Below are 24,615 nucleotides of genomic sequence, written 5' to 3'. Positions count from 1 at the left end.
TACCAAAAACACATTACAAAAAATATTTCTGAATTCAACTGAAGTTTAAAATTCAGAAAGTGTGCAAAATTTAGGAGCTGAGTGTCGGTAATCATTTCTGAGCAGAGCCAAATGATCTGGCTCATTAAAAATAACCTGACTGCCCATGGTTACTGCGCATGCGCGCGTAAATATACTATGGTCACAGCAAAATTAGGCTTACATTTTAAGTAACTACAACTGTAGTGATGTCCAAAGCGAAAACAAAGCGGAAGTGTTGTCACTTGGGCTGCAATGACATGTTCCTGAATGTGCCAACAGTGCTTGTTTGCCTCTATTATCAGAGTGCTGTATGTGAACCCTGTAAAGGACCTACGGCATTAGATAGAGCATGTGTAAACAAAGAGACAGGGGAAACATGATAATGGTGAGGGGGGTGGAGGGTGGGATTTAGCAGTTGGCTGACCAATCAGTGAACCCACAATTTTTCCCCTCTCGGTACCTGCAGCCTTGCTCAGTTGTTGTCCTCCGCCCAGACACCGGACAGGAGGAGCAAGCGTCTTTCCTTCCCGATAACGGAACAGTCGTTGGTCATTTTACCGGTCAGACTGACTGCTGCTTCACAAACTGCGGGAGGACAGCGGCCATGATTCACCCCCGGACCCTCAGGGTAGATAATGACAGAACCACCAGCGTTGTGTGCGTGGTCGGCGCGGAGCTTAATGTCAACCTGAACAGGTAGACTCTTGTACCAGCTGTTATCTACAGTGCACTTACCTACACTGGGCGCTCTGTTGTAACTTGTTTGGGGTTTTTTTGTTTTCTTAGAGTACATCGTAGTAATTACTCTATTCTGAAGGTATTTCGTTCAATTAGTTTCTTATCATTCTTGCTGTTAGCTGAAGCTTATTTCTGTGTTTATTTAAATGTAATTACTTCATTAGAAGCAAACCAGTCAAACGGTTAGCACCAAGAGCTTAAAGTGATGACACACACATTGATCTGTATTGTCTGCTCCAAGGTGTAAGGGGATTTAATTTGTTTGCTTGGAGTGAGTCATACTTTATTCAGATGCTTATTCTATTCTTTACTATTCTATTCTTAGTTGGCTACCACCTCAGTAACTAGAGCGCCTAAATCTAATTCCTTATGTCTATTTTTATGATATAAAGTGGCTTGTTCAACAGTTAGCATCAGGAAATAAAAGTTTAGGTTCTACCCATTGATTCTTACATCAATAAAAAGTCCCCTTACAATCAGTTGCCAGTTTATGAGTTACCAAGAACTAATATAAAACAGTCCTGCAACAACTTTTATTACAGCTTCGATTGAAACTGTTTTAGGGAGTGGTTTATTCAACTCTATGGTCATTGTTGCAGCCACAGTTATAGTGCTGATGAATTAATCTTATATATCAAAATGTGCAGACTAAGTATCAGAAGGGTAAATCAGTACTATATGTTAACATTACAAACTTGAAAATGATCTTAAAGTTGAACAAACATCTCTCAAAAGCAGTTTCAATATTAACTAAACATATTATAAGTTCAGGAAGTAGAAATACTGTGGTATTGTTTTGGTAGCTGTACTTTGTACCTAATAAACTGGAACTCTGTGTTATCCCACACTGGCAGCTGTGAGGAGGATGTCATTAGTATGCAGACCCTGGTGATGCAGACAGCATGCTCTTTTGTTTGGTACAAAGAATCAACAGTTTTTTGTTTCCGTCCAACAGGAGACTTTTTGTCTTCCCAAAGAATTGTAGGCTATATATTCTTGCCAAATGCCAACCTACAGTACACAAAAGAGCCAGGCTAGATTACTGACCGGGCAGAGAGGGAGACTGGCACCGGGCCCGGACCCTCGGGGGCTCTGAAGGCTTTTTATAATACTGATAATTAAAGGTTACACCCATCCTCGAGGCCTTGCCATGAAAAGGGGAGCTGTTTTGCGTGTGCGATGTGAGCATTGTTTATCAACACTGCCCTTAAAAAACATTGACAGAAGACTGTTTGACCAAGGCATGGTGCTGTTCCTGCAACCCAAAGTTAAGATATTAACGTGACTGTGTGCTGCTTATGTCTAAATCTGGTGTGATGAGAGTGACACTGAATAGCTGACACATGGAAAACACGAGATGACGTGGTAGTTTAGTGTGAGCAGTAACATGAGGTGATCCTGGCAGAACATATGGGCATGTCTTCGCCTGAGGCTCAAGGCACGTAAAGCTTAAGATGCTATAGAAATAAGGGGACATGGACAGCTGGAGGCGTCTATGAGCTCAATCAGGCTCTGGGAATGAGATGTGGGGGAGCCTTTACCACCCACTGTTCTTTATTCTGCCAATTTTAACATCCTCTGTGGTTTCTATTTTCAACTCATGTCATTATTTTTCATGTTAATTAGGGATGCAGGATTCTGGATTTTTTGCAGATATCAGATATGCTGATATTTTCCAACCCTTTTTGCCGATTGCGATAACGATATATGAGACACATGTTTTTTTCCACCTGATTGCAGAGAACTTCAAGTCTCCCCTGCAGTGAATTGATATCATGCATGCCTACTCTTGTTGTAGTGGCGTGCTGGCAGATTCTTGAGATGGGCGATTAAATCTGTGGTGTTGAATAAATGAGATTTGGCCCCTCCTCGCTGATACTGAGCAACCATTGCAAATAGCAACCTTGCTGTCTGAAACTTTGAAAAACTGCCACACCGCAGACATCTTGCACCTTTCTTCACGGTTGACGGAAGAGGCATGGTGCATGTCGTGCCGAGTTAATATCGTAGCATTACGTCAAGCTTTTCTAAGGAATCATCGAGAATCATTTAGGCATAATTATTGTTTCATCGCCGGAAAATATTGGCAGAAAAATTACATCTGCCAAAGCCGATATGCCATACATTTTTTCAAGCCATTATCTGCAGATACCGATAACATGCCGATAATATCGTGCATCCCTTTAAAGTGTGAACTCACACGTTCTATAATCATGGTTTAAGTTATCGTCTGTATTTGGTGTCTTTGTAGCAGTGTTGCAGAAGCTACTTTAAAAGTTAAGCTTTGCATGTTACAAGTTACTTCACACTGGAAGAACAGGGACGCTACCCTCAGGGGAAATCTAGTTTGTTCATGCTGATTAAGCTACTTTGAAAAACTAGTTTAAACTACTTTGTAAAAAAAAAAATCAAATTCACCTAGATTTGATGTAAAAGTGCAACGATAATTACACATATCTTTTGTTCCCAGATAATACATAATCAAAATATAGAATAGAAAACTGGCTAAAGTTGTGCTTTGGTTTAGTCTCTAAGACCATCAGTCAGACACCTGGCCTCCCTCAACTCGAGTCCAGGTGGGGGTATTTATAAGCGGTATCTGTTAGCCAGGAAACTTCTAAAATAGCAAGCACCAGCTTCTCTGAAAAAATGGCAACAGGACAATTTGACACCGAATATATTCAAGTTTTATATTTTGAGATTAAAAACATTAGAAAGTTTGTGAGCTAAAAAAGGAGCTTCATGGAATACACCCGAGACCAAACCGACATCCATCCATCCATTACCTGTTCAGGCTCGCGGGTGGGGGGGTTCTGGAGCCTATCCCAGCTGTCATTGGGCGAGAGGCGGGGTTACACCCTGGACTGATCGCCTGTCAATCACAGGGCTGACACACAGAGACAGACAACCTTTCATGCACACATTTATGGGCAATTTTTTGAGTGTCACCAATGAACCGAACGAGCATGTCTTTGGACTGTGGGAGGAAGCCGGAGTACCCGGAGGGAACCCACTGTAACTACTGCAGCAAAAAAAGGCATAACAAATCTAAGTCACCCTCTTAGGTTTACTTATGATGCGGCTGTTGTTGTTTGTAGTTTCAGATGCTATGAATCACTATGCAAATGTGAGTATTGTGGAACTACCAGCAAGCTGCTGCAAGATGTGGGAAAAATACTATCTCCCAAACTCTGCTCCCAAGCAATAAAAAACGTCTGATTAACTTGGCTTCCTCTGTAGTGCACCACCTGTTCTGAGATGCATGCTTAGGCCTTGCCCGTACAAGCCAACGCCCTTCTTCACTTGTATATAAACAAATATGAGCTTTTAGAGTATGAATGTTATGTGTAAGCACAGTCATAAGATGCATCCAAATGTGCTGTTTTCCCCTCGTTTCCAGGAGTGCCCCGCCCAGCTCCAGGTTCTTCTCTGTGAAGTGCACCTCCAATGTTCACTACAGCATCACCCCCCCGCCTCGGGAGACGAACCACCTGTCTCCCATCAGCCTCAAAGGAAACCCGGTGCTGCTCATCAGCATGAGGGGCGCCAGTCAACATGAGAATGATAGCAAGGTAAAGGAGTGACAGGAAGCAGTCACATTTCTGGCTTTGAGAATGTGTTGAATGAGCGGCACGAACAGGTCCAGGAAATGAGCCGTTTATTAATAAGACTTAACGCTCCAGAGCATGATTAAAGGTCATGTGTGGGTGTGTAAGGATTTATGGCTGTTAACATTTAAATTATAAAGAAAGGCAAGGCAAGTTTTTTTTAATAAGGCACCATTCAAACATAGAATGAGTGTTATGCAATATGTCTGAAACCAAACAGCTCAGAAAACAAGTTTTATATTATAGGATTTAGAGTTGACCTTTGAAAAGTTGAACACACCCTCACTGAAGCGCTTGTACCGTTTTCTTCTGTTGTCACTTTTCAACTAACCAGAAGACGGACGTGAGAGCTTTTTAGATTTGTATCGTACCTTACGGCTCATACTTTTTTAAACGTATGCTTCTTCAAGATTCCCAGTTTGTCAAATGTAAGTCTGAACATCTCAATGTCTGTGTGTTTTATAAGCTCTCTGTCAGGTACTATGGGGAGAACAAAGAGGTGTTGGGGAAAGCAATCCTGCACCTGACGGCTATCGGTAAGTTGAAGTGCAATAAAATTCAAACATTATGTAAAAAGGTTGCTCTTTAGCTAGCATAATACCAGCAGAGCATAGTGCGTTTAAATCAATGACTGTATATATAGATGGGCGAGGCGTCTCCATCTGCTCTCATTGTATGAAATTGATGCCAAAATAGCCCCTGTGACAGGTGCTGCCATCTTGTGATGGTGACGTCATTTGGAGCCAGAGCTGCGCGGTAGAGATCGGCAGGTGAGCCGTAGCCACTTTTTCTAGCCAAAACACACACTTACATTACTGAATAAAACAGCAAAGATGACGCACGTCGGCGTGTTTAACAGCAGAACAGCTTCTTTGTGTTGGTCTGAGGTTAACGTTCACAGGTATGGAAACTTCAATGACTGTAGTGATTGTTTTAGTTACATCTCCTCTCGCCGTTCCTCCTCTACTCTGCTAATCCGGAACAGATCGGCTGCAGGAGCCGGATTTGTCAACAGAGCTGTCAATCATTCTCAAATAACTAATTAAAGGTAAACTTGTCAGAAAAATGAACACTGACGTAAATCAGCATGATAAGAACTAACTATAATGGCAGAAACCATGTTTGAGAAAAATGTATTTGATGTGTATTTTGATTTTATAGTTTGACTCATGTCCCATCTGTTAACATGGAGGAGGCGGGCTTTATGACCTATACTGCAGCCAGTCAGCAGGGGGCGCTCGAAATGTTTTGGCTTCACTTTCATGGAGCTGTCATGTCGTCCATCTTTTTATACAGGCTATGGTTTAAATACACTCCTAACTCAAGACTTGACTCATGTATACAAACCAGTCTATATTTGGAAATCCAGCTGACTCACATAGAGATAAACTGTAATGTAGAAATGTAGACAAACAGTCTTTTGAAAGTGATAGCAGTGATTTGAACCACGGTCTGGGACGTTTAGTTCCTTTTGAGGCACCCTGTGATAAACACAATGTGTGTGTGTCTCGCAGAGATCTCTCTGGATGTGGATGCTGACAGAGACGGTGATGTGGAGAAAAACAATCCTAACAAGGTGAGCTCCAGTGTGTCAGTTTTAGATGGCAGTGAAACAAAGACTGACACCTAATGAAGGAGATATTCTCTCTTCATATTTCTTTCTGATAAACAATAAAATGCCTGGAGTAACAAGTATTTATGGGATAAACTGAGCGCTGCATGTCGATCATTTTTAAGTGTTCCTGAACAGGCTGTAGTCAGAAGTTTTGCCTCATCATGTTGAACTTTTCACATCATTTATCTTTGTTTAGATCTGCCTGTGAATACTTGGTTTTGACATGTCTGTTTCTTATGTTTGACAGAACATATTTCATAAGAACACTAAATTTCACAAATTCAAAAAGTGCATTTCTGTTTTCTTTTCTGAAATGTAAAATGTTGTTGTGATCTTACAAAGATTTGTTTGATCTTCAGGCTCACTGTAGTTTGTACACCGATCAGCCATAACATTATGACCACTGACAGGTCGAGTGAAAAACATTGATTATCTCATTACAATGGCACCTGTCGGTGGATGGGATATGTTAAGCAGCAAGTGAACCCTTCGTCCTTGAAGTTGATGTGTTGGAAGCAGGAAAAATGGGCAAGTGTGAGGACGTGAGCGACTTTGATAAGGGCCAAATTATGATGGCTAGGATCAGAGCATCTCCAAAACTGCAGCTCTTGTGGGGTGTTCCCGGTCTGCAGGGGTCAGTATTTACCAAAATCTACCAAAAAGGCTGCCCCATGTGGTCTGATCCAACAGAAGAGCTACTGTAGCTCAAATCGCTTAAAAGGTTAATGCTGGTTCTGATAGAAAGGAGTCAGAACACACAGAGCATCGCAGTTTGTTGTGTATGGGGTTGCGTAGCCGCAGACCGGGCAGGGTGCCCACGCTGACCCCTGTCCACCGCCGAAAGCACCAACAATAGGCATGTGAGCATCACAACTGGACCACAGAGCGATGGAAGAAGGTGCCCTGGTCTGATGAATCACGTTTTCCTTTACATCATGTGGATGGCCGGGCGCGTGTGCGACGCTCACCTGGGGAAGACATGGCACCAGAATGCAGTGGCATCTTTCAGCAAAGAGGCGGTTCAGGAATGGTTTGAGGAATACGACGAGTTCAAGGTGTTGACTTGGCCTCCAAATTCCCCAGATCTCAATCCAATGGAGCATCTGTGGGATGTGCTGGACAAACAAGTCCGATCCATGGAGGCCCCACCTCGCAACTTAGAGGACTTAAAGGATCTGCTGCTCACGTCTTGGTGGCAGATACCTCAGCACACCTTCAGAGGTCTAATGGAGTCCATGCCTCGACCGATCAGGGCTGTTTTGGTGGCAAAAGGGGGACGACACAATATTAGGCAGGAGGTCATAATGTTATGGCTGATCGGTGTATATTCAGTATGTTTCAGCAGGTTTTTATGTGCAACACTGTCGGGAAAGTCTAATCTGTTTCACAAAACTTTTGTACTTTTCACAAACTTGTCAGGGATCCTGGAAATGGGGTCCTAACGGGCATGGAGCCATCCTATTGGTCAACTGCGACTCTGAGCGGACCTACTGGAAGACACTAGACCACACGCAGGACTCTGTCACCAAAGTGTCGGGTAAAATAGTCCTATTTTGTAGGCCGCTCATATTTGCTTTGCAAAGTCAGCAGTAAAGTGGTTCATGGTAAACCAGACCTGGTTTGAGTGTGAAGGGCGGAGTTGTAGAGTAGGCCTCTCAAATTACTCCGCAGTTGGCGAACCAGTTCAACTGAAATTTAATAGGAAAATCTGTTGTTATTCAATGTGTGTGTGAAAAAAACAAAGCGGATCTTATCTCTTTCTAAGTTTAATCCAAAAGGCAACTGGACTTGGTTGAAGTTCTTGAAGACTTCTCATCCGAAAGGCTTCTTCAGTTCTAACTGACTGGTGGACTAGGTTCTAACTTGAACCAAGTCCAGCTGCCTTTTGGAGCTTTAAGCTAAGAACTACCATGACCTGGATGACTGAGAACCTCCACAGACATCTTATCTCTTTGCAGGTCCTCTCCTGTGTGTGCATGTCCTGTTTCCCTTTAACTGGCAGACTTTCTTCTCACAGTGAAACTTTGCCAGGGAAAATGTAAACAAAGACTGTTTGGTCTGTATACTGTAAATTGCTTCTGACCCATTGACAGCAGTGTCAGACATTAAAAGTAACTATATAGATATAGTCATCTTTTCTCTGATAATTCTGCTTTTGTAGGTCATATAGAGACTTCATTATTAAATTGAGGTAAAAAAAAAAATCCTCACAGTACTTAAAACATGACCCTTTGTGGATGCACAGATCTGAAGGACATGTCGCTCATGGTGCTGCGGACCAGAGGCCCCGCTCGGCTCCCAGAGGGCTACAAGCTCACCATGCACATCTCTCAGGGCGACGCAGAGAGTGTCAGAGTCTTCAGGTCTGGGTCATCTGCAGGTTCTGATAACGCCCTGTGTGAGTACAGACGAGGGTTGAGAAAGCACCAAAGCAGATGATGTAACGTGTGAGTAATCCAGCTGGCTAGTGTTTTTACCTTGTTTTTTTGTTCTTACTTCAGCCCTGTCTTACCTCTACAATGCCTTTGTGAAGACCTATCCTTTGGTTCTGAGCAATGAGGTCTTGTCCCAGGAAGTGCCTTACCTCGGAGGCATTGGAGAGATGAAGTTTTACGTGGAGGGCCTCAGGTTTCCCGACAAAGACTTCAACGGCCTCGTCAGCATCAACCTCAGTCTGTTAGAGCCCATCGGTCAGGTAACATCTGCAACATCAATATGCAATTTTACAATGTTTGAACATCTTTTTGACTCTAAATTTGATATTTTTTGAGATTGTTCAAGAAAAAAATAATGAAGGCCTAGTTTGACAAAAAGAAAAATATAAAAATCATGCTTACAGTGGGAAGCTCAAATGCTGTTATAATGCCCCAATGCTGTGTTCTGGTTTTGCATGTGGTATAATGTCCCCTGCTTTGATAAACATAAACCTATTTAATAAAGGATTAGCTACCGTTCAACAGCTAATGTTAGCATTGAAACCACTTCCTAGCTAACATAACTGCATGTTAATGTTACGTGATATGATAGGAAAGTTTAATCAAATATGTTGCTTAACTTGCCCCTCGGCCCATTGATTTTGCTGACATGGTAGCATTAGCTGAAGATATCAGCTAATTTGAGTGTTTAACCACTTCATTAGTAACATTACCGTTTGACCACACTCTCCCAAAAGATAAAACAGCAGGAAGTAGTTGAATGCTAACATGAGCTGTTGCTAATTTACTGCTTTATACAGCTTTCTTAATGTATCCTGTTATACTAAGAAATGGTAGTTAACTTTGAAGTAGTTGAATGCTAACATGCTGTGTTGCTAATGTACTGCTTCACGGTTAGCTTACGGTATCTTGTTATACTAAGAAACGGTGGTTAGCTTTGAAGTTGTTGAATGCTAACATTAACTATTGTCGTTTAGAAGCTAATTGATTATCAAATGTTGTATGTGTCCATGTTTTTACTTATCTTTATTGTAATGTTGTATATCCACTTTGCTGCTGTAACACTGTAAATTTCCCAGTTGTGGAACGAATAAAGGATTAAGAGGAAACTCCGCTCCTGACGCCTAGCAACAGATAGCTAGCCGGCTAACTAGCTATCATTACTAACGCCACGTAATTATTATATTTATTTTACAGATAATTTGTTTCCCTTTCATTTTTGGCTAGCTATTCGACTGAGTTGAAACCAAAAACTTTACTTTTAAAAGTATATTCCTCGGCTCAGGATAAGGAGGACGCATTTGAGGAGCCTTCGAAATGGGACAGCCTTAGATACGCCGCTGTGACGCAATCGGCTTTCAAATATGTCCTTTGAAGGATGCGGCCCCTGAGTTTGGACACAGCTAATAACATCAGAACATGTCAAAATGGCCGCCACGTGAATATGCCACATGTTTTTGTTCAGAGCTTTCAACCGCACCTTTGAGTCTTCCTCTTCTGATGCGGTTGAAAGCTGAGATCCAAGCGAGGAAGTTGACCGTGAGAATAGATTGGTTATGGTCACTCTGTCTGAAGAACGAACTTTAACGCTCAACAACAATTTAACCAGTTAGTCTATTAGACTATATTTTGTTTTTTGTTTAACCCATTACATTACAAAGAGACACAGAGAGGAGTATATATACAGAAGCTGTCAGTAATCCGCTGTTTCTCTCATGTTCAACAGGGTCTCCCTGAGACGCCTATTTTCACTGACAGAGTCATGTTCAGAGTGGCACCTTGGATCATGACACCTAACACCCTCAAGCCTATAGAGGTGTTTGTCTGCAGGTGAGAGCAATCTGATGAATTATAAAGTAGTTGGAGACAATAGATATGTCGACAGGATGACAGTGTTGCATTTCCTCCTTCATCTTCAACTCAAAATGACAAATCATTATTCACAGCGACGTCCACGGACCTAAGTTCTCTGTTTGTGGTTTCACTCAGTCACACTTGAATTTGCACTCACAAGAAAATTGCATAAATATTGCTCAATAACAAGTTCTTCTGTGTCTGTTATCTTTTCAGCACATCTGATAACTATCACTTCCTTAAAGGGATGAGGAGCCTTGTTGCAAACAGCGGGTACAAGCTTAAGGTTTTCCACGAGTATGTGAACAGAGGAGATCGCTGGATGCAGGTAAGAAAACTACACGTGTCACACTTTTGTTTAGCCTCAATTATCTGGTGTTTGCTCCTCCTTCATATTTAAACCGTTTGCAAGTCCTTCAGTAAGTTTCACTGACTGGCTTTTAATGGTTTAAAATTCATCTTACTTTTACTAAAGACAATACAGCAGAATTTTATTGACTTCCATTAGCTGGGTTTACACGCACACTTTTGTTGTCATTCTGATTGAAATTATTCCGATTGAAGATTGCAGGTCAACTGATTAATCGGAACATTTAATCGGAACAACTGTGTGACATGCGCACATTATGCATTATGCACGTTTTATATCAGCTTAAGATGGAGATCTATCGCCTGTTCAGCGCAGTACTTGCCGTTGTTGTGTTGCTGTTAAATTTTATCAACAACACATTCAAACTGGGCCCCTCCTCCTGGGCTCTTCCATCACCAGAAACTCACTCTCTCGTGTGAGAACACGCCCACCCCGCCGAGCTAACACCAACAGCATCACGGTTACCCTTGTGCTAGCATGCTAACCGCCGGTTAGCTTGTCCTACCAGGTTTGAAGCACCTACCTGTCCAACAGAAAGAAGGCCAACTCTGTATCGCTCTTTCGCCATGTTCGCCGGTCTGTATGGGGCCCAGTTGCTAATTTGAACCACTCCCACACTCACCTGTACGCTGTGATTGGCTCAGGGAACCACAACAGCGCCCCTCCTGAAAACGTCCCATGCAAAGCAAGACAACAGAACAGATGCAGAGAGAAGGGTCTCACAAGGGTCTGCACACACTCACCAACACACAGGTATACAGGCCTATAAGTGATTTATATTATATTATATTTGAAAAGTCTATATTTTATTATTCTAGGAAATCCTACTTATTATACCTGTTAAACCAACGTATCAGCCGTCAACGTATCAGCCGTATCTAGCTGTCCAATAATATTAAGGGCTCTCTGAGGTTTCCACTTTAACTTGCATGCCGCCATCTTGTGAAACGTACGTCCCCACGCATTTACGTCAAGACGGAGGGCACGCGCAGAAGAACGCAGTCAGGGCGTAATCGGGTCAAATCGTTAACATCGTGCAATTTTTCATGTCAAGGTTTATGAAAAGGCGCATATAGGTGCATTTTTAATCGGTTTGGGCTTTTAAACCGGTTATAATTGGAATATTAGGCTCCATGTAAACCCAGCTAATGAGCCACAGTAATGGGAGAGCCCAATATGTAGTATTTAGGTTTAGGTTTGTTGGGAAATTCAGTGCCTCTTCTTTGGAAGCCAAGTCATGACAGATTCATTTAAACCACAATTACAGTAACACTGTCCCAGGTTTCATCATCACCATATTATGAAACTTAACAGTAAGTAGGCGGGAGTGAAGACTTCTTGAAAAAAGAGAAACGTCTGCTTCTTTGAAAAGGGCAGGGCAGAAAGAGTCAGTAGATTTCACATCACTCAACCACATTGGCAAAAGCAAAGGGAAAAAAAGAAGAAGAAAAAAACCTTATTAGAAATTATATGGACATCAGAAAGACGATCATCTACCATCTGTTTTTCAGGATGAGCTGGAGTTTGGTTACATCGACTCACCTCATCACAGCTTTCCTGTTGTTCTGGATTCCCCTCGAGATGGAAAATTGGTGGACCTTCCATATGATGAGCTCCTGGTGAGAGACAGAGTCACGTGTCTCTACAAGTGTTAAGAGATGCACATACTGTTTCTATACACACAGAACATCTTTACTTTCCTTGTGTGATTTTACCTGAACTGCAGAATGTGCAGATGTTGACACTGAAAGGCTACTTTCATAATCGTCTGCTAAGGGGGGAAAGTTTCTCTGTGCTCAGCCTAAATCTGAGTTTAAGGCATGTACGTACGTAATATCGTGGTACAATAAAAGTGAGCACACATACAATAAAAAAAGAAAACCTCTCAGTGAAGGAGGGGACCTTTTGCATCAAACTGTTAAACATTTGAAATGTTTGCATGCTCATAGATTTTGGATTCTTCATTTAACTATTTTAAAGTTTACACACAAGTTGTTCAAAGCAGAATATTTCCATGTATCTTAACACATGTCTGAGGGGAACGTTAACCACCTTTACACCGTCAGGGCCCTGACTTCGGCTACGTCACGAGGACGGCCCGCAGAATAGATGTGAGCAGTCTGGACTCGTTCGGTAATCTGGAGGTCAGTCCTCCCGTCACTGTGGATGGCAAGAGCTACCCCCTGGGCAGAATCATCATTGGAGTGGCCTTCCCTACGTGAGTTTATAAAAGATGGAGGGATAAGTCTCTGACTTGTGAAGAATATGAATAATTTATGTTGGAGCCGCTCTGAGCGAGATCTGTCTTTTCTTAAAGGGCAACTAAAGGACGGAACATGACCCAAGTGGTTCAGGACTTCCTGTGGGCCCAGAAGGTTCAGGAGCCGGTCGCTTTATTCTCTGACTGGCTCGTGGTTGGACATGTGGATGAATTCATGACTTTTGTTCCTGCACCTGACAGAAAGGTAAATATTCCCTTTTTTTATCCATTGATTAGCCAAATCTAAAATAGACTTCTAACTATGGAATTAAGGGACTTTCATTCCTCCAATCATTGGAAAAGTCACATGGCAGCTTTTTGGCTGTTTGCGTCCAGCAGTAGCTTGCAAAGTATTGACAGTCACGTGATGAGTGTTGACTGCAGTTGTTTACTTTTGGCTGCAGTATTTAGTGCAGGCCCTTCATCCATTTTCACCAGTGTGTGTTGAGTGTATCGCTAATATATCAGAGCCATTATTTGGCGTTGCATTTAGAGCTTTGAGAACAGCTCAGCTAGCGTTCCATATGTATGCTAACAGCTAACCATTTGAGGGGCTCGTTAATGCTCGGTGTGACCAGCTGTGCTTCGAGCTGTCCACTTGTGATCAGATCACCCAGGACACATGTTTGTAGTCTGAGTAATATCAACCAATCACGTATCAGTAGGAGAGCAAAAGCAGGCGGAACGTAATCCGCCCTAATGACATCCCGGCTCCCATCAGCGTCATCTGACAACGATTAACCTTCTTATTAATCTCTATGAACAGACATCTGCATGCTAACAGCTAACAATCCGTTCTAGATGTAAAATTCAACTTGAGATGAATTCCCTTGACGAGGTGTCACGAAAGCCATTCAGCATTCAGATATCCTGACTGCCTCGACTGCCTCAAAAATTTCCGACCTCTGTTCAACAAACGAGCATTTTAAAAGTCGTTTTCTTCTCCTCTTGAGGACAGACCTGACAAAGCTTCATTTTTACTTCTTACTAATCTGAATCATGATGTTGAAATTTCAGCAAACTTAAGAGTAGAATGACAAGATCACCTTTGTCCCCAGAGGCTATATCGTTGTCAGACTATAGCCGATGGTATCTGAGATCATACCAAATGTGACCAGGTCTTATGATATGGCTAGCAAAGCAGTTTGTAACTCGTTCAGTTGAAATTAATATTTTTAGCCTGCAGGGCTCCTGCTTCCTGGGCCACGCCCACAAACTCTTGAGAAATGGGCTTTCCAGCAAAAATTGTTTGTTTTTTAAAACAATGTTTTATTTATGAAGGTTTATTATCTCTTATTGTTTGGTTGGTGCCTTATGACACTCTCAGCTTTGGTAACATATATTTTATCTCAATCAAAGTTCCCCGAGGCTTTAAATGAAAACAGCTGAATGATTCGTTACTGGTTGATTCTGCCTTGTTGTTACGCACACTGTGGGATTGTATCTGTCAGGATTTGGGGCAGCCAATGTTATCTTTGCCTCTTGTGCTTGTGTTCACAGGGTTTCCGACTGCTGCTGGCCAGCCCCGACGCCGGCTACAAACTATTCAAAGGCTTACAGAATGATGGACACGGACAAGCCAAACTGTTTGATGGTAGGCCCATCAGTCACTATACTGTCTGTTGAAAATCTTATGTACAGTATAATTCCTAACACTGCTTCTACGAAGGTGTGAAAGATGAAGAACCAATCACAGTGGATCAGATACTTGCTGATGAGGAGTTCCAAACTGAAAATAACTACGTGCAGGTGAGTGGGATTGTGTGGCTAGATTTGGACTTGAAAAGACACCTAACATTTTTCCTCTGGTCCCTACATTGTTTTTTTTATTCTATTATTTCCTGTGTATTATTCAGTGTGTGCCACGTCTTTTTCTTTTTACCAGAGCTGCATTGACTGGAACAGGGACGTCCTGAAGAGAGAGCTGGGCCTGGAGGATGCAGATATTATCGACCTGCCGATCCTCTTCAAGCTAAAGGATGATCATGGCATTGCCAAGAGAGCAGTGGCTTTCTACCCTGACATGGTGTGTTCAGAGATATCACTAAGCTCAGATGAGATGATGACAGATGACTCTTTCTCAAATTTAAGAGGCCTTTAAGTTATAATTTCGAAGATATCAGTTTTGTTCTTTTTGACGGCACCTATGGCGATAAACAGTAATTGCTGGAGCATGCTTCCCAGATATCCAGACAGTGCTGCATGTGTGACGTCCACGGTTGGCTCCGGTTGTAACTCTTGATTTTCCTGGCTGACGGTCGCTTTCCTTTTTAGACTGTTTGCTTCATCTGAGCATCGAGTTTGTTTCTTTTTCTTTGGATTTTCACTATGTATTTGTAGTCGTTGATCTTTTCTTTGTTTGTTCAGCCATAGTAGATTACTGTTTACTCGCAACACTTGCAGAGAGCGGAAAAGCAGCCGCTTAGCTCCGCCTACCCTCTCTGGCAGACCAACCGCCTCTGGCTGATGGAAAACGCGTCACTAACTGGGCGCCGCTTGTGATTTTTTCCTCTAAAGTCGCCACAGACACCCAGTCTGTAATACTGCAAATGCAAAGGCTTTCATCAGTGGGCCATAGACTCAATCACAAATTCTGTTACCTCATTCGCCGATCGATAGTGATTTAACGGACATTTATCATTAAGATAAAGTAGATTGATTCATCACATCTGTTTCCAGGTGAACATGATTGTCTTGGGGAAAAACCTCGGCATCCCGAAGCCCTATGGCCCCAAAGTGAACGGACGCTGCGCCCTGGAGGCTGAGATGTGCTCCCTGATGGAGGACCTGGGACTGAACTGCTCGTTTATCGACGACTTCGGCTCCTACCACAAGCTGCTGGGAGAGGTGCACTGTGGCTCCAACGTCCGCAGGGAACCGTTCGACTACAAGTGGTGGAACCTGGAGATGTGAAAGAAACCTGTGCTGTGGATGGAGAGGGGTTTTAAAAATACTTGATTGTTTTTGTTCTTTTAGGAACTCATGCCTCTTTTTTCCAAATGCTCTCTGCCTTACTTTCAGTAGAACATTCTTGCATAATAACAATCAACATTCATGTAGTAATAATTACCCCAGGTGTTGGCTCTTTTGTATGCATCTTCATCTTTATTAAACATTTTTCTTGGCTTTATTTACAAAAAGGATGAAAAGCAATATTTACAAACAAATCTTTTGAACAAGGGCTTAAGCGGACTGTCGACGAGAACAGAAATACAATCACTTAAATCGAGCACAAAGAAGATTTCCTCTCAGTCTTGTCGTGGTTCGAACCAACTGTTGTGCAAGCACAGTTAGATGTATGGTACCACATAGTAATGTGCTATAACAATATACAGCCAGAAGAGGGCGTACTTCACCTACTCAAGCATTTCCAAAATGATATATTTTCATTAATCCTTTAAAAGGCTCAAATGCTGAATTATTACGAAAAATGTCTCTTTGTTGTTTTTGCTATACCACTTTTTTCTGTAGAGTAAAATGTGTGTTACATTTGTTGAATCCAGCATTTAGGCTGCTTTGCATTTGGTCCATTGTCTCTAAACCTTTTTGTACTTTCACAAACTGTAAATGCAAAGTTAATGTTAGTCCTGCAGGCAATAAATCTCTGCTTCAGTCAAATCACTGAAATGAAATGAATGTGTCAGTTCTTTCCTCCACAACAAACCGAAGACGGGAAAACGTTTCTCCGCTCAGGAGAGGTGAGCGGTCTCAGACTCACGTGTACTGCGGTCAGGCGTCCTCACAGTATCACCATTCATTGGAGCAGATATGTACAAATAAATACATACCTGCCTGGGTTTACATTCAAGCAACGCAGTGCCTTTAAATATGCCCCTCCTCAAAAGCAGCTCCCGCGACACAATCAGTAGAAAGGCAACTTCAAAACGAGTCACAGTGTAATTCTTACTCAGCAACAAATCAGGTATTCCAAAAAGGTCAGCATTTCGAAATAGCTCTGACAATGTAGTGCTTAGTTCACGTACATATATTACACGTTACAAATAAAGTAAGAAACTGTGGCATTTGGCTCTCTTGTCAGCAATGTGCACTGCATCTGGAGATGTTGGCTGGTTTTCAATAAAACACAAATTACAGAGACATCTAAGTCAAGCATGGCACCAGAGTACAGAGGAGAGGTTTTTGGCAAGCAGATTTACACCATGCACAGTACCGCTGTATACACACACCTGTACACAGACATCAAATCAACAAGTGGTGTGTGACACAGAGTCATTTGAGACGGAAGTCTTTTCAGCAGTACCTTCAAGCGTGGACGGAATCATAGACTGTATAGAAGTGGACGGAGCCTCTTGGTTTCCAATGCGAAGCCTTAAATCTGCATTCTTTCTAAGGGCCATTATTCCAAATTAGAGAGAATTACTTGAATAGTGGACCATTGAGCGTTCTCATTTGCTTGTTTCAAGTCTTTACAACAAAGCATGATGTTTCTGTAGATTATGGTACTATGAAGCAGGGGATGCTTCAGGTTGTGGCTACGTTTGATTGACAAATTGTTAGTGCAATGACCCGTCAACAAGGATTAAGATGTAGCAAAGCCTATCTGACCCACCGTCCAAATATGGATCCTTCTGGCTCAAAAGGAAAAACAAGATAGTGACAGCTAAATTGCCAAACTCGAGGCCTCAAAACGCCAGCCCACAAAGCAGTTCACCATATTCTCAAGCCATTTTACTCTCACTGCCTGCTGAGGTTGGGAAGCTCCAACAGTGTTATGACAAAGTTCTGCTGTCTGATAAATTCTCATCTTAAAAAGCTTATTGTTTAATAAGCAACTGAAAAGACAGCTGCAACTGAAATCGAAAGGGTCACTAAGCCAAGCGTTGTATAACCTAAAGAATAACATCTTACGTTAGCATTCTACCAATTCGTAGCTAACATCGCAGTCAGCTAGCTAACATCGCAGTCAGCAAGGTAACAGCACAATTAGCTAGCTGACCTTACAGTTAGCAAGATAACATCGCAGTTAGGGAGTTAACATCACAATTAGCTAGCTAACATCACAGTTAGCAAGTTAACATCACAATTAGCTAGCTAACCTTACAGTTAGCAAGGTAACATCACAGTTAGCAAGTTAACATCACAATTAGCTAGCTAACATCACAGTTAGCAAGTTAACATCACAATTAGCTAGCTAACATCACAGTTAGCAAGTTAACATCACAATTAGCTAGCTAACATCACAGTTAGGAAGTTAACATCACAATTAGCTAGCGAACATTTAGCAAGTATTGACACCTTTACTTTCATATGGTGTAACACTACTAAACAGTAATGTTAGCTAGGAGATTGTTGAATGCTAACGTACCTGTTGCCTGTTTTTTAAATATGGTCTGATGTCTGTCCAGATTTTCAAAAGTAAATGTTTTCTAAGTTCGTGATTTCAATTTCTCAGACTCCTGTCATTTATACAGTTTGCCAACCTGTAGTACCGCTGTATGACAACAGAGTCATAACAGAGTTACAGTTTCCCACCCTGAGCTTGATGTCAGAAAAAATGGCAGAATATGGTGGATCGGTGACATCACGGTGGCTGAGTCCACTTTTTATATACAGTTTATGGGTTGAACGCATTTTACTGGCTTGGGCACTACATTAATCAGGCTTTTCACTCTAATTACAATAAGTCGATAGTCTTCAGTTTTGTTGATATACCGTAGTTTTGTTTTTACAGATTTACTGTGGTACAAGCCTTCGTCCACATAGAAGGAAAGTGACTGGTGCTTTTACAGCCACCAACGACAGCATCACAGACGCTCCTCTCCATTAAAAACATGACAAATAGACTGAAAATGTCGTAAAACAGGACAAATATCCACTGCAGAATACTCAGAAGAAGAAGAATAGACCATCAATAAAACACAAAAAGTGACAGGCACACACAAAGCCGGCTGGTACATCAAAGTTTAACCCATGTACGATATCACAGTAGGATGTGCGGTTGACGTTAAAAAAACATTTTCCTCTCTGGTGAAACTCTTTTCACCATGCACCCACTGTTCCACCAAGCAAACACCTGCTGTACTGATTTCTTCACCCCAAGATTAACCCCTCTTTCAAATCCTGATCTTTCAGAGCAGACACACAACCTTTGAGTGTTTTTACAGCAAGGTTTCAGAGATGGCTGCCCTGAAGAATGAGCGGTCAGTCAGATTTGTTCTGCTAATCCAGTTGACAGGAGACTTGTCAGTCAGGATGCTGCATGGGTGTGGAGGGCTTGGTTCCTTTGCCTTGAGCATTTAAGGATGGTTCCTCATGGAGCTGGAATGAGGGCGTAGGTGGGCACATGTCCACGGGGCTGGGTGTCTTTCTTGGCAGGGAGCCAAACACACAGGGGAAGATATGTCGGTCTCCTGATCCGGCTTCTAGTCCTGCTCCTCTTCCTCGTCAGTGGTGGAGATCCCAATTCCTTGGCTTGCTTTTAGTAAAAAGATGCCTCTAATGGGAATGCTGAGACCAAGGAAAGGAAACATTAAAGATGAGAAGCACAAGAGAAGGAAGTAGAAAACAGAAGAAGGAAAGGTCATATAGTTTTGAAGTAGCCCAAACTAACCTGAAGATGGACGTCGATGGTAGTGATCAGAGGAGAGTGGCTAACAGTTCTGCAGACCGACAAGGAGAGAGGACGGCCCAGTTAATAAAGAGGAATTTAAACAACAAACGACCTGCAACAACAGTAGAACTGCACATTTGGTGCTTCTTAAATCTAAGGATCTGCTGCTTTCTGTCATCTTGTAAAAGAAAAGTTCAGGTTTGAACTTTGAGTTTAACAATAGAAGCACGTTGAAGCTGTTATATCGGGCTCAGAGAGATTGTAAAAACACTTAACGATTAATTAAAAGGTCAGAAAATTAATTCATCCCCCAAAAGGTGTCATTGATCAATAGCAAAATTAATCCTTCGTCGCCCTAAATAACTTATTAATCTTATCAAAACAATCTGTCTACTCTAATTCAGGCTAAGCCATGCAAACAGCATCAGTCAGTCCACGCTGCTGATCCAGACTGAAACATCACAACAACTCTGTGATGGATTACCATTTAATTTCACTTTACAGACATTCATCCCCCTTAGAGGACGAAGCCTTGATCCCTCGACTTCCACGGGGATGTTCACAGTTTGTGGTTTAGAATTAAATGTCATGACAAGTATTGGATGAATTTCTGTGACATTTAGCCCAGACATGCATGTTGCCCTCATGATGAATTAGTTATCCCTCCACAGTTCATGTAGCATCATCATCGGGTCAAAATTTAAATGCAATACTTTCATTTATGACCTCAAAGACATTCCCCTCAGCCCCAGGCTAACGCTAAACAGCTTTAGCTGTAGTTTCCAAATGATGCTAATAACAATACATGTTTGCTATATAATTACTAACATGCTAATAGCTAACTACTTTGAATAATTATGGTTCACGTTAGGATGGTAACACACTAAACTATGTATAGACAAAACATCTTCCATACAGAACATTAGCATGTTAGCATTGTCATCGTGAGCATGTTAGCATTAAAGCACTGCTGTCTACAGCCTCCCAGAATTGCTAGCATGGATTTAGCAGGATTGCTAGCATGGATGTAGACTCTTGCTAATGTAGGCTACTGTTTGGAACATTGTAAACCGGTGTCCAATTCTTTGTAGATATCTAGATAGACAGCTATCTAACTATCTAGCTAGACAGCTGGGTAGATACATAGATAGATTGATAGATAGATACTTTATTGATCACATCATAAATTCAGTGTATGTGTACACAGACCTGGCCATTTAATCTTGAAATGTCAGAAAATAGTGGGGGGAAAAAGCAACCACAATTCCCTAGAACTCAGGGTGACAAAGATATTCAGAAATTTGAGCTTGGAGCAGAGACTATTTGTTTTTTCCGCTCAATTAATCACTTAAAACAGTTTATCAGAGGGAACATTTGTCCCATTGACTTTGTAACACATGGAAGTGTCACCTAATGACGGATACCAAGCCTCACCGCTGAGAACTTCTGCTCCTGCGGGGGGCGCTCCGTCTTGGGCTGGCTGTCTGTCCCCTTTGGCTCTGATGTCTTCGCTGCGTCGCTTTGCTGCTGAAGATGAGGAGCTGCTGGGAAGGAGGCGACAGATGTGAGGCTGTCATGGTTAATAAACTCAAACATATAATGCTGCCAGCTGTTCTAGCCAAAACAGGATAAGCATTCAAAAGATTAATGGTTCAGAGTGAGTCATTGTAGATTGGGAAAAACACAGAATGTGGAGCATAACAGAAGTTGTGTGGGAATCGCTGATAAGTTTGAAATGTGGGACTTTCTAGGCATAGTAAACTTCATTTATTTAACCCCCGAGACCCAAGTAGAGTTTAAAATGTTGCTGCAGTTTACTTAAACCTCCCACTTAAATAATCATTTTCCCATGTAATCCAAAAAACAGCTCTCTGTCAAAACACAGGAAGACACTGACAAGTACAAGTGGTTTTCCATTTTGGAAACACACACCTTTCTCTTTAATTTGATGCCAAATTTGTGTCGTTTTTTTACAACAGCAAATAGCAACAAAACTATTGTAAAAGATATTTCATTCCCACCAAACCAATATCCCTAGATACCTCAGGGATCACCAGTACACTAGCTTGTTCTTTCTGGGCTATGTTCCATCTAGAAAACTGCAAAAGTGCACCTTATCTGGGAGTAACAGCAGGGTCGGTCACGCTATTAACCGACAGTGGTTATGTAATATGATTTTGAGCAAAATACTTGTCTCACAAAGTCTTTGTCGTTTTCCACCATGCTACCATTTATAATTTTGTACGGCTGTATTAAAGGCTTGCAAATCGTATTAAACTCAGGGAACAAATTACCATTTCACCACTTACCGATTAATCAGCAAGGGACAGAGAAAATCCAGAGGAACGTCTGGCCATATTTTAAGCTAAAACAAAATGTTCAATAAACTTTTAGCTACCTTCAGACAACAGCTACCATTAGCAATTAACCACATTGTACTGTTAGCTAGGAATGTATTGTACCGTCATCACTTTTAAACAGTAATGGGAGCTAGGAAATGCTAACGTAAGTTGTTGTCTGGCAGAAGCTAATAATTACCAGTTCCTAGTCGATGTGTGAGATGGTGATATTGCTTTATACAACAGTTATACGAGCGGCAAATAGCAGTAAACAGTTATAACCAACAACAGATTATTGTTTGATCCACCAACTTAACTGAAACTGGACTTTTGTTGCCGAGCAACCCAAACATTCTCCTGCACTCTGTGTCTCCAGGTGACCACAGATCAGCTGTTTTTATCATGTACATTTATCTGTTTGTTTTAATTCATCATCAACCAGTGACATAAGAGTGTGCTGTGTGATTCAGAGGTACCAGATTGATCAGTGAAGACACACACAGTCTGCTGTAATGTTAACTAACAGTATTCAGAACACCTGGCTGAGGCGGAGGGATACACAGAGTGAATAGTCCCAGTGATGTTATTCTCTATATCTGAATCAAGTGAAATACAGCAGGACAAAATCATCAAAGCATGTGATCTTCCCACCCTAACTTGTGATGTCAGAGGAAAATGGCGGCCGTTTGAATATGGTAAATATCAAGATTTTCAGTTGGGAAATCAGCAAAAATAATCACAGATCTTAACGTTACAATGTATGTTTTGAAGACAACCTTAAGATCTACAACCAAAGCTATTATTTTTTCTGTTTGGGAGGATTTAAAAATGACAGTTGCTCCAAAGGGCTATAGTGAAAAGTAGAACAGGTGCTCGAGGGCTAAAATTGGGAAGGACTGGTCCTTCTTTTGTCTGCAGTGAGCTCCACTGGTGCTGCTGGTATGAGGTTTGTCACTCAAGGGTGTTCAGGTATTGATTGCTCAGGAAGCACAGTGCTATTCTTACATTGCCCCTTCTAGATTCACCCTGATACTTTGGACATGTGATACTGTCAACTTTTGGTAACTTGCCTGTTTTTCACACCTTCAGGGGAACACTACCCCGGTAATATGAGACATTCTTTCTCCTTAACTCACCTGTAAAACTGTCCTGGCTCGCACCACATGAACTGTCCTCCAGTGCAGAGCTGTACACAAACGAGTCTTTCTTGATTGGAGTAACACAAGACACACTTTCCTGTCGGAGAATAAGAGAAGAATTCTTCACACTCTATAAGCAGACAGAGTAATCATAACCACAGCTCTGGTCCATATTTAAATTAGTCTCTTTTTTACGTGCAAAATGGTGCAAGTGAAAGAAACGGGTAAACACATTAATATGTATAACTCTGAGATAGATTTTCAGACCTGTCATTTCTGGGATATTGCGCAATCCATCAAACACTCTCACATCCTGTGTTGCAACTGTTCAGGTAGCACAAAACAACAGATATGAAACAGGTGGATTTCCCCCGAGTACAAGTGGGACAACTGTTAGTGGAATCACTTGTTGGACGCTGCTTGTGATGTATGCACTTTAATTGTGTGTCATCATTCTGTCTGTATGATACAAAATGTTCTGTTGATGGTATAAACAAAAGTCTCTGTATAGTCGGACTGTAATTTAAAAGCCGCAGGTTTAATGCACCCAAGACAACGACAGACTTTGCTTGCTGTGTGAGGGAAGTGAAATTAATGATGAGATTCATTGGTTTGTTGTTCTGTCTGTGACACAAGGGATTCATTCTTGAAAATGATCTTTATTTAAAGTAATAATCTCACAGATTGTCATGTAAATAAATATCTGTTAAGTCACGATCTATCGCTGAATGAGGGAACACAATGGTGATTGAGCCTATGTGCCCACTGATGAAAGCCTTTGCATTTGCAATATTACAGACTGGGTGTCTGTGGCGACTTTCACAGAAAAATCATCATCAAAATCCCAATCTCAATTACTTCAGATACTGACTACAGATACAACTTCAAAAATAAGTGAAAATCCAAAGAAAAAGAAACAAATTTGACGCTCAGATGAAGCAAACAGTCTGAAAAGGAAAGAGCCAGGAAAATCAAGAGTTACAACCGGAGCCAACCGTGGACGTCACACATGCGACACTGTCTGGATATCTGGGAAGTGTGCTCCAGCAATTACTGTTTATCGCCAAAGAGAATGACTTTAACTTTAAGCTGATTTCTTTTGGCTGGAAGACGATGGAAATCTGAGGTATGTTTAAGTATGGGAAACTTTTTGGTAGCAGATTCTATTGACCAAGCTTGATCGAGAAGTATTTTATAGGCTACAGCTCCGAAAAAAATAAGAGACCACTGCAAAAATTAGTTTTTTCCTGGTTCCTCTATTTATAGTTTTGTGTAAAATTAACTTTTTTGTTATTGTAAACAACATTTCATCTACTTCCAAATAAAATAATCTCATTGAGGTCTTTTATTTGCAGAAAATGACGACTGGTTAAGGTCAGTTAAGATGTTTTTCAGAGCTCGAATAAAGCAAAGAAAACAAGTTAACGTTCATGTTTAAACAACAGAACACTATTTTTTTTAACTCAGGAAGAGTTCAGAATCAGTATTTTGTGATATAACCTGGTTTTTAATCGCAGCTCTCATGCATCTCTGCATGCTCTCCACCAGTCTGTCACAGAGCTGCTGGGTGACGTTTGGCCACTCTTGGAGCAGCTCAGCTGTTTGATGGCTTGTGACCATCCATCTTCCTCTTGATCACATTCAGGAGGTTTATCAATGGGGTTC

General features: G+C 41.6%; 2 protein-coding genes across 5 annotated transcripts in view; one reads left to right on the top strand and one right to left on the bottom strand.

Moving 5' to 3' along the window:
- The first annotated feature begins 520 nt into the window (after positions 1-520).
- padi2 (peptidyl arginine deiminase, type II) lies at positions 521-16,527 on the top strand. Its single transcript, XM_069679056.1, has 16 exons — positions 521-717; positions 4,160-4,331; positions 4,834-4,903; positions 5,882-5,943; positions 7,402-7,519; positions 8,228-8,380; positions 8,484-8,677; positions 10,144-10,247; positions 10,488-10,599; positions 12,153-12,260; positions 12,708-12,859; positions 12,959-13,106; positions 14,402-14,495; positions 14,571-14,650; positions 14,787-14,927; positions 15,581-16,527. Exons 1-16 carry the CDS (start codon positions 626-628, stop codon positions 15,812-15,814), a joined length of 2,034 nt encoding a protein of 677 aa, XP_069535157.1. The 5' UTR covers positions 521-625; the 3' UTR covers positions 15,815-16,527.
- rap1gapb (RAP1 GTPase activating protein b) overlaps positions 15,987-24,615 on the bottom strand; it is a 98,807-nt gene continuing 90,178 nt past the window's right edge. For 2 of the 4 annotated variants that reach the window (XM_069679052.1, XM_069679055.1), the window contains 3 exons: positions 22,948-23,047; positions 20,907-21,016; positions 15,987-19,369 (listed from right to left, as the gene is read on the bottom strand). In XM_069679052.1, coding sequence (XP_069535153.1) covers positions 19,358-19,369; positions 20,907-21,016; positions 22,948-23,047 — 222 coding nt within the window. In that variant the 3' untranslated portion in view covers positions 15,987-19,357. Of the gene's footprint in view, positions 19,370-19,472; positions 19,522-20,906; positions 21,017-22,947; positions 23,048-24,615 lie in introns of all 4 variants that reach the window. The other 2 variants (XM_069679053.1, XM_069679054.1) reach the window with 2 other exon arrangements.

This window comes from Semicossyphus pulcher, unplaced genomic scaffold, assembly GCF_022749685.1.
Source record: "Semicossyphus pulcher isolate SPU_LCO1_2020_fin unplaced genomic scaffold, fSemPul1.0.p SCAF_3, whole genome shotgun sequence".
Taxonomy (NCBI): domain Eukaryota; kingdom Metazoa; phylum Chordata; class Actinopteri; order Labriformes; family Labridae; genus Semicossyphus; species Semicossyphus pulcher.
The sequence above is the reverse complement of the archived record's forward strand: the minus strand, read 5'-3'. Positions and strand labels throughout refer to the sequence as shown.